The sequence below is a fragment of the Solanum pennellii genome, chromosome 6 (genome assembly GCF_001406875.1).
Source record: "Solanum pennellii chromosome 6, SPENNV200".
NCBI lineage: Eukaryota > Viridiplantae > Streptophyta > Magnoliopsida > Solanales > Solanaceae > Solanum > Solanum pennellii.
This window is the reverse complement of record NC_028642.1, coordinates 45,577,743-45,587,942: the sequence shown is the minus strand read 5'-3', so window position 1 is coordinate 45,587,942 and position 10,200 is coordinate 45,577,743. Positions and strand designations below refer to the sequence as shown.

The following is a 10,200-nucleotide window of genomic DNA, read 5'->3' as shown; positions in this document are numbered from 1 at the left end:
TATTACCGAGTTATACATGTATATATAATTTATTTATATTATTAATATTTGTATAATTTTTAACTCGCCAAAATGAACATGAGTTATTAAGATGTTATATATTAACAAGTTATACATGTATAAATAATTTATTTGCATAATATATAAATATACCCTTTAATCTGGCTTCAAATCACATTTATGTCCTTCAATTTTGGATGTGCACAAGTAGACACTTAAATTTGTATAAAGTTGAACAAAAAGACACACGTGTCCTAAATGTCATCCTACATGTTATTTTTTGTCCTACATGATGTTCTACGTGTATTTTGCCATATAGGACTCATATGTTTATTTATTTAAAAATTGGATTATTAAAGTATCTGTTTGTACATTATAAAAATTAAAGATCAATATAAAAATTTAAAATTTAATATATATATTATGTTTAATTTATTTTATATTATTAATATCTGCATAATTTTAACTCGCTCGAACGACTAGTGTGAAGAAAGTCCAAAAACGAAGTGTGTCAAAACGGAAGATCCGAACAACCCACCTCTTTCTTCTCTCTCCTGCTATAAACTAGTGGAGTTTAGTACTATTCCATATCTTCTCTCTCTGCAGAATCAGTAAAAATAATACACTACAACACTCCAAATAGAGAAACAAAGAATCCTTTCTTGTTTTGTTCATAGCTTTTTTGATTTTTGATTTTGTAAGCTGAGATGCTCTGTTTTTGTTAGTAGAAGAATGAGTGTCATTTAGAGAGTATCAGGTATGATTTTCTGTATTTATTTCTCGATTTAGTAATAAATTCAAAAACCCAATTTGATCTTTTTGAAAAAAAAAAAGTGATCTTTTGTTTATTTTTGTTGTTGGGTTTTTGATAGAATACCAAAAAGGGTAGGAGAAGAAGAGAAAAAGGAGCGTTCTTTGTTATAATCATGGCTGTGGTTGAGAATGCTGCTATTAACGTTGTTGTCTCATCGAATCCCAGAAGAATTGTACAGAAAGATGTTGTTGTTGATCATCAGTCAGTGAAAACGAAACAGAACAATGATGTGCAGAGGTCGAAGGTCTCCAGCGATCAGAATTTTGAAATTATGTGTGTTAATCAGCAGGAGCAGGAAGAACCCCAGAAGGAGAATGGAATTCAGCAGAAAGAGGAAAGCGTCAATGGTAATGGAGTATTGGATAATCATAGTATTCAGCATCAGAAAATGAACGGTGTTGATGGTGGTGATGAAGGGTTTAAAAAGGAGATGAGGGATTTGGAGGAAATGCTTTCCAAATTGAATCCCATGGCTGAAGAGTTTGTGCCTCTTTCAATGGCTAACAACAACATACTAGTGCCATATACACCTGGCGCAGTGTATTTTGGCTTTGATGCTAACAATTTTCTAATGCAGACTGAGGCCAATGGAAATTCCAACAGAAGGGTAATGAACTTATTTTTATTGATGGAATACTGATTTTTTTTGTTGATGAATTTTCTCCGTGAATCGAGGTTTGTTAGTAGTGTATTTCTCGAATGTAGGATGCTTTCAACCTACTTGCAATGTATTTGATCACTAGGAACATTGGGTTGCAGCTTTGACAAAGACAGTATTTGATGTCTTGATGTCTTCATATCTCAGGAGTTTATGTAATTTCAAGATGAAGGGTGTCAGTTAGTGATTATTTCCTTTCTAAGTTATCATGTTTTTATTTGGTCTAAAGCAAAAGTTGATAATTTATATTTGTTTGTTTGTTTCAATGGAATATGTATATGTTAGGTTCTCCACTCTCAACATTGTTTACTTCCAGAATCATTTAGTATAGTAGATGTAAGATGATCACTCAAGAGGACATTTCATATAGTCCAATTGTTATTTTGCATGAAAGTAATAAGAGGGGTTTAGTCATTTTAGTGTTCAAGTGAAGGGTGTTGAGTTTATTTTATATCTTTCTTTACCATTTATTTTGGAAAAAGACAATCTTAGTTGTTTTTTTCTTTTGGAAATATATTTACGTTCGTGAGTTTGAGCTGATTGGTGGAGTTTACATTGTGCATGCAGAAGAAAAATGGCTACGGTCATGGAAGGAGAAGGATGAATACCCGAACAGGCATGGCCCAAAGGGAAGATGTTATAAGGAGGACGGTTTATGTATCCGACATTGATCATCAGGTAAAAAAGAGAGTTGGGTGTTATTGTTAATTGGGTTACACCTTCATCTTTTTTATTTTAATAATTCTGGTTCTTCTTCTTTTGTGTAGGTGACTGAAGAGCAGCTCGCATCACTTTTTCTTGATTGCGGACAGGTGGATACCTATCCATTATGTCAAGCATCAGTACTTTTCGTTGTCACTGTTTTGCCTTTCAATTATGTCGAGGAAATGTTTTGTTTCCATTCTGACTAACATTGATGTGTTGAAGGTTGTTGACTGTCGTATATGTGGTGACACCAATTCTGTACTTCGATTCGCCTTTATTGAGTTTACAGATGAAGGTAGGTTGACACATGATTATTTGTTTATATATTCTGGCTAGATCGTTAGGGTGCTTGTTCTCTAACTCCACATTTTCCCCAATATGTTATGCAGAAGGTGCAAAGAGTGCTCTGAGTCTTGCAGGAACTATCCTTGGGGGTTATCCTGTGAGAGTGCTTCCTTCTAAAACTGCGATTGCACCGGTTAATCCAACCTTTCTTCCTAGGGTGAGAAATTTTGGCTACATGTAGTTTACCTTTGTAACAATGCCCTAGGAGTGGCAAATGCATACTTAGTGCTGCTAATACTAAAATTTTCACCTTTCGCGCTGATGTTAGTCTGAAGATGAAAGAGAGATGTGTGCTAGAACTGTGTACTGTACAAATATTGATAAGAAGGTATTTTGGGTTTACAATTTCACTTTTTTGATGGACATCAATGAAGAAAATATTTACGACTTGTATGTTTGTATGAAGCAGATTACTCAAGCAGATGTCAAGCTGTTTTTTGAGTCCTTCTGTGGAGAGGTTTGTAGCTGCTCATGTAACAAGTCTGACGTGCTGTTCCTTCTTAAAATCCTAACTCTATGTTATGGATTTTCTTCTCTAACATAGGTTCATCGCTTGAGGTTGCTTGGTGACTATCATCATTCGACTCGTATCGCTTTTGTTGAGTTTGTCATGGTAACTTTCATGAGCTTCTGACTTTTCATTGCTGTTTATACTAACTTGAGTTGTGGACCTCTTCTTCTTACCATCATCAAAGCTACTGTCACTTCCAATAGTTGCTATCAATGTCGGATCCTGTTATTTACAAATCCTTTTCTTTAGCATTTTATCTACAATCTATACTAAAAAGTAGAGAACCTACACATTAATATGGTTTTTGTACATCTGCACAGACGGCCACAAGAACTTCATGTGCACCAAAAACTAACTAATAAGAGGCTATTCCTCAAATTTATGAAATAATTTCTAACCCCTCTAAAGCTTCCTATTTCTTTCTAACCTCACATGATGGCTAGCGGGGCAACATCCCGTGCCCTGCATCTTCTCTTCCTTCTTCTAGCAGCCTACTATGAAGTATGAACACATCTTTTATTGAGCTCGACACTTTTTGACCAACGATTTCTGTGAAAACGCACCATCATTTCTTGCTTCCACCTTCACAAGTCCTGACCAGTGAGTGCTATCCTGAGAATAGAACATTCCCATCAATCTTTGGATTTCACTACTGCCCAATCTTTTAAATTTCTTTTGATTCACCAGTCTCATGAACCCCTCTTGTACCACCTGGATCTGTTGCCATCATCTTTTTTTGCATGAACTTGTGAATGAGCTAGGGATGGTCTTCATCAACACGCTCTCTCCATGACTACTGTTGATCTCACAAGACTCTTCTTTCATTCCTATCTAAATAGGTAACAAAGTTGCTAAATTCTTCTTAACCCTTTATGATATTGCTGAAAAGACCTATCTATAAGGTAATTTTACATTCTAGCCTCCATTTCCTTTCGACAACTCTGTATATCTTTCTATCACCTCCCTTCGTAATGCCTAATCTTCAATCCTAAATCTTTATAGCCACTTCCCAGGTGGTGCCTTGTTAAAAATTCTAAAATCTTTCATGCAAGCCCTCTTGTAGGTTTCATTTGCCGAGTCCCAGAACAAGTTTTTCCTTTACAATATTTTTGTTTCATTAATGGGAACTCCGTGCCTTATTTGAATGTTGTGTGATTCTCTTGCGGTCAAAAAAGTGTAGAAACACCAACTCTGGTCCCTATTTGAATTTATTGCATTAACTCAAAATGTCGCTAGCATGGGTCACCCCTATGAATTCTAAAACATACAACTGAGTTTTGGCTTAAAATTTTCTCCCTTTGCTCCTGCTATCCCAGTATAAGCATATACTGATGTCGTTCTTTGCCACCACTAACTAACTCTAATTTTGTTAGCCATATGATATTTACAGTGTTCTGAGCAAGTTTCTCTATAGTGAAACCTTTCTTTGGCTTCACAAGGTCTTTTATCTGCAGGTTAATTGATAATGTAGGTCTATTGATTTGATAGCAGTTGCAGTTTAGTTTTCCTACTTTAGGTACTCAATAGTGCAGGTAGAGTTTCTCTTGGTGGGAGTATTCCTTTAATTCCTTAACTAGCAGATGAAATGAGACAGGTGCGCAGTTTGATAGGATTTTGTCTACCTTCCCAAGAGAATTTACTCGCAGGATTAATTTTACGGTTACTTTACTTATCACAAAAATTTATCTTTTTTTCATTACTTCATTGACCATTTCCACTGTAATAAAAGTGAGATATGAATGAGATTAGTATGCTTGACCAAAACTAACGTGAGCTGAGAAGAATTCACCCTCTGTTGACGAGTTAAACTGGCTCATTTTCACCTTTTGCGTTTCATTGACATGAAGGATTATGGTTGATTCAGGTTGACTTGTGAATCTTATACATACTTTTTGGATTGGTTTTCATTGTTGGACTTATAATAGAAAAAACGAACTGGAAAGCTGCATCCTTTGAAAATAAAGAAATGAAGGGTCTCGGTACTAACAGTAATTTGAAGGAGCTTGTTTTACATAGAAACGAAATTAGGAAATTAAAAGACCTTGCTGAAGGGGTTCAAGACAAGCAGAAACAAAATTCGCTTCTCTGTCTATTTTTTGATCAGTTGAACAGGCATCTGACTATATTTAGTTGCTATCTACACATATTAAGTCTTGATGTAGCTCATCTGCAGCAGCTAGAGATATCAGAAGCCTTAGAATTTAGAGAAGTAGAAACAAGGAAAAATTGCAATCATGATGTTTTTGATACCTGACCAACTCAAGTGGACTTGTTGGTGAGGAATCAGATTTATAGAAAGTGGCAACAGAATCTCCCAGAGCAGTCCCCAGAACTTTGCTCTTGCACTACATTCAGATTATCTGGCAAATTGTTGTTTACTTGGCTTCTGTCTGTGAACAACTTTTAAGCTCTTGCCTTTAGTTCGGACTTCTCAATTTACATAGATGCAGACCTGTTATTTAGATTAAAAGATGTAAGAGCCATGTATTTTTGGTACTGTTTGTCCAAAAGAATCGATAATATTAATGTCCAACCAAACCATCGTAGACTTTGATAAGTAGGGAGTACTTTAATACCAGCAATTTGATAAGTAGGGAGTACTTTCATTTAACCTGCATTTTTATTGATTTTGTACTTTTTCAGTTCATGATTTGCTTTCAACTAGTATGTTTCTTCCTTTTTCACTGTATCCTATCCTTCTTACGGGTTAAGAATTGGTAGGGATATCTTAAAATACTCTAAAAATTTCTCCGTTCATTGGATTCTGTGTCTGCATTTGAGGTTTTCATCTGATGAATTCCAGAAGCTGTTTTCTTTTATTTGTCAGAAATGTTTGTTTCCAAAAGTGAGATCATTAACTGTAGAGTTCATGCTGAATTTCTTTAGTGACACACTTTCAGTGTACGTTTTGTCTTTATTAGTAGGAGATGCGTCTTATATAACGGGACAACACTTTTTAGTTTGGAAATGACATACTTGTGTCTGTTCTTCTTTTCTTCTATTTTTCTTCGATTCTGCAGCTTATTTTCATTGCAGACAACACCTACGTGATGCCTTTGTTAGAATATCATTTGATATTAGTGTGCGACTGTGCGTTGTGTGGTATTGCTGTGATCTCAGCACTCCTCAGTTCCCAAATTTTTTCTTTTGCCGTTTGTAGCATATTCATTAGATTACTGAGTAGAAAATTTTGAACTATTCCATTTTACTGATTCTTTATCCGTGTCATCATATCTCCTTGATGGATTTTGGTACAACTTTCCCTTACCGCACTTTATGTATGGTTTCATGTTAAATTTTCTTCTGTTTCAGGCAGAGAGCGCAATTATAGCGCTGAACTGCAGTGGTGCATTCCTGGGATCACTTCCCATAAGGTTACTTTCTGATTCCATAGAACTTGCTGTCTCATATCTCATTAAACCTTTATAATATTATGATCTATGCAGGGTAAGCCCATCAAAGACTCCTGTGCGTCCGCGTTTTACTCGTTAAGCAGTGCTCTGATCAATCACTGTGGCATTGCTTTTCAGTTGGTCTTTTGCTTATAAGCATATCTAAATATATACTACATATAGTATTAGAGTACTTTTCTGGCATTTTTCATTTAGTTTTCAGTACTAAATCTCTGCTGAGAATCTCTAATTCGCGGGGTACTAGTTATCAAGCTTATAGAGTTGGGCTGGTTTATAGTAGATTTATTAATTTAAGTTGGTATATTATGTTTCTATAGACACTGCCTGAGTACCAAAACTAGATGGATGTTCTTAATTTACAGTTATATTTATCAGTAACTTTGTCGAAATTCGATGTGTTTGGCTCTTTCTACTTAGTTTTCTGCTATGTTATTTGGTTCTTCAAAACATGTTTTCCTGGGGAATTTGGTTCAATTGTTACATCTCTTCTTGTTTTGATTTTCACTGCAAAGACTTAGATGTACACAACAACTCGTAATATATGTTTATACTTGAGGAAAGTTGACAAATAAAGGGGTCGTTTGGTTTGTGGATAAAGTTATCTCGTGATTATAATCCTTGGATCAATTTATCTCGTAGGATAGTAAAATAACACCAAGTTTGAGGTATAAATTTATCCTAGGATTACTGATTTAGTTCTACTTTTTGGAAAACATTTTTTTCTTATAGGAAAATAAGTTTCTTAAAAATAAGGAAAATAACTTTCACTTACTTATTAAAAAAAATTAGAATTAAAAAATTAGAATTACAATCACCTATTGGTGGATCAAGATATTATTTTGTTATATAGAGAGCATTGCATCCCCTTTGTTTTACGGATGATAATCAAACAAATATTTTTATTCTTATTTATGGAAAAATTATGGTAAGTTAAACCATTTTAAATTAGGGCTTGCATATTTTTTTTTTCTAAATAAGATAGGAACCTAAATATTCTGCAATAAATAAAAAAAGTAAAACATTTTCTTTTTCAAAACGAAATAAAAATTTATATATTCTACGGGAAAAAAGAAGAGTTTACTAAACATTTTAGAAAAAAACACAAATGTTGAGAGTGAGATTTGAACTCAAGCTAGTTCCGTGACTTAACTTGTTTACCATTTTCTTTTTCAAAAGATAGGAACTTAAATATTCTACGATATATCAAAAAAAAATATAAAGTGACAACTTGTTTGTCATTTTCTTTTTCAAAATGAAATAGGAACTTAAATATTCTACGAGAAATCAAAAAAAATATAAAGTCTTCTTTTTTCAAAGTAAGATAGGAATCTAAATATTCTACAAAAACACACAAAAAAGAAAAGGAAAAAAAGTTTACTAAATGTTGAGAGTGGGATTTGAACCCACGCCCTTTCGGACCAGAACCTTAATCTGGCGCCTTAGACCAACTCGGCCATCTCAACATGTTGTTTAAAGTGCATGAACTTACAAATCCTATATGTTTTACTTTCCAAATATGTGTATTGACAATGTTAAGTATATAATCAATTATTAATGATGTTAGGTATATAATCGACAACAATAAATGAACAAAGAGTTGAAAGCCTTAATAATGAATCGATATCGAGAATCATAAAGTTTGAGATTGTCACAAAATATGAATAGAGTAACTATATATTAAGGGAGTCTACTTCTCAATATTGAAGAAATAGGTCTAATATTTTCCAAAGTCTTTCTTTTACAAACAAATGTATTTAAACACTTGCATATACTTCGACTAATTTAAGGTTTATAGTTTTATATTTGAAAACACCACCAATTTTTCTTTTACATATTCAGTAACAATTATATATATTCTCTTCATTTTAATTTGTTTGTCTGATTTTGACAAGATATATGATTTTTGACAAGATATATATAGAATGTACCAAAATATTTTTCAATCATGTGGTCTTAAATAGATTGTGTGACTATTTGAAATTAAAAAGTTTCAAAAAAGGAAATGAGACATTAGCTTTGGATAGTAGTAGCATAAGCTGAGAGTGTGCTTCACTACTATTCAATCTTCAAGCAAAAACAATAGCATGAAGTAGTTCAAACCTTTATGGAGAGCCTTTTATTCCTGCTCTATTTAATAGTGTATTAAAGGTATATATGTGTTTATATGGACGCATTATTATTTATAATTATGCAATATTTTTTATGTTCACGTGGACACATATATACCTTTAAAATACACTATTACATAGTGGAGGGGATAAAAAGTCATATCCAAAGTTTGGTATCGTTACAATAATTTTGGTAAAAGTTCGAATATATTTCAGACCTTACTGAACGCACCTATGTTTATAATTTTTCATAGAGTCAACTAGTGACCTTTCCAAAGTTTGGTATCGTTACAACAATTTTGGTCAAAGTACAAATGTATTTCAGACCTTTTTCCCTAAAATATTTTAGACCTTACCGAACGCACTTATGTTTATAATTTTTCAAGAGTCAATTAGTAGTAGCAATAACAACACGATTTTATCAAAATGCTGAGTTGCACTATATATAAGTTAATACTGGTAAACAATTTGATATGAAATTATCAATTATGTTATGGTTTTATTCTTACATAATTAATCTCGATATTATTTATACATCATATTTAATATCATTCTTAAACGTCGTTTAAGGTATAATTCAATTTTTGCTTTATATGACAATCTCTAGTAGTGACTCCAATTTTTATTTTTTCTTTCCTTTTTTCTTTTTCTTTCCTAATAGTCTTATGATTAAATTATATTATTCAAAGATTCAAATATTAAATAAAAGATAAACCAAAGATACAAGAAATCAGAAGAAACGTAAAAGAAGGTGTCCAAAAGTTGAGGAATATTTTTGAATGATACTTTTTTCTTTAATGGATAAATTCGTTGTTGGAATAAGCAAAAATGATAACAAAATATATGTTGTAGTGATTGTTGCATCCAGCACAATTAATTTTACATTTTCGTCCAATTGCCCACTTGCATTCACCTATACGCCCTACAAAATATCGAGAGAAATAACTTAACTCAATTGACTTAAAATATAAAAAAATTCACAACGAATTATTTGTATCCCATAAATTCGTCTCCAAATCAAAATTCTCAAAGCTTCTAAAACTACATTATAAATACTGATTTAGTTAGAATGAACGACTCTCTATTTATAGTGTCCTTCTTTTTCTACAAGAAAATGACTAGCCAAACAAGAAAACTTTTTGTTTTTCTTTTAAAGAAAGACAAACCTATTTATTGTAAGAAACTTAGGATAAATACTCGACACTTATTAAGTTTAGCTTCGACGAAATATTTAGTTGTATGACGTTAATTTGAAATCATTATCATTCTATGCAAATATCTTTAAGTAATATAATTTGGAATTTTGAACGTTGTAATATTTATATATGATAAGTGTAAGACTTTAAATTTGGAGTTCCCTTGTTTATTATTAACTCTTTTTTAAATAACTTTTTTATTTGGTCTATAGGCTGCTCCAACCCTCCATTGCTCAAGCTTACAAGTCAATGAGCTTAATAACAGATAGTATTAAATAAATAGTATAAAATAATATTAGTATTTACTGTGTACTAATCCTAGTCCTATTAGGATTAGTACTCCTTAATTCTAGTCCTATTAGGATTAGTACTCCTTCCTATATCTCCTATATATATCTCCCATGTATTCCCTTAACACTTGAATACAATCAATATTCCTTCATGGTATCA

The 10,200-nt window shown here is 32.6% G+C and overlaps 1 protein-coding gene and 1 non-coding gene across 3 annotated transcripts; one reads left to right on the top strand and one right to left on the bottom strand.

Annotated features, from left to right (window-relative positions):
• The first annotated feature begins 484 nt into the window (after positions 1–484).
• Positions 485–6,840, top strand: LOC107023777 (polyadenylate-binding protein-interacting protein 11-like). 2 transcript variants are annotated; one of them, XM_015224573.2, is made up of 11 exons: positions 594–757; positions 873–1,421; positions 2,040–2,150; positions 2,240–2,284; positions 2,400–2,472; positions 2,567–2,679; positions 2,791–2,850; positions 2,932–2,979; positions 3,067–3,135; positions 6,346–6,407; positions 6,480–6,830. In XM_015224573.2, the coding sequence occupies exons 2-11, from the start codon at positions 927–929 to the stop codon at positions 6,523–6,525; spliced, it is 1,122 nt and encodes a 373-aa protein (XP_015080059.1). In that variant the 5' UTR covers positions 594–757; positions 873–926; the 3' UTR covers positions 6,526–6,830. The 2 variants fall into 2 exon arrangements, with proteins under 2 accessions (XP_027773658.1, XP_015080059.1); XM_027917857.1 differs by having other exon boundaries at positions 485–757; positions 2,791–2,979; positions 6,480–6,840.
• A 988-nt stretch (positions 6,841–7,828) lies between these two features.
• On the bottom strand, positions 7,829–7,909 carry TRNAL-AAG. Its single transcript has one exon. It is a non-coding gene; the product is annotated as a tRNA-Leu (tRNA).
• Positions 7,910–10,200: the final 2,291 nt, after the last annotated feature.

What these genes read in the sequence shown, in the direction of transcription:
- LOC107023777 (XM_027917857.1), top strand. Translation starts at nt 927, where the DNA reads ATGGCTGTGGTTGAGAATGCTGCTATTAACGTTGTTGTCTCATCGAAT. An exon ending in TTGAGTCCTTCTGTGGAGAG is followed by an intron (nt 2,980 to 3,066) that starts GTTTGTAGCTGC and finishes TCTCTAACATAG; the next exon opens with GTTCATCGCTTGAGGTTGCT. An exon ending in CTTTTGTTGAGTTTGTCATG is followed by an intron (nt 3,136 to 6,345) that starts GTAACTTTCATG and finishes CTTCTGTTTCAG; the next exon opens with GCAGAGAGCGCAATTATAGC.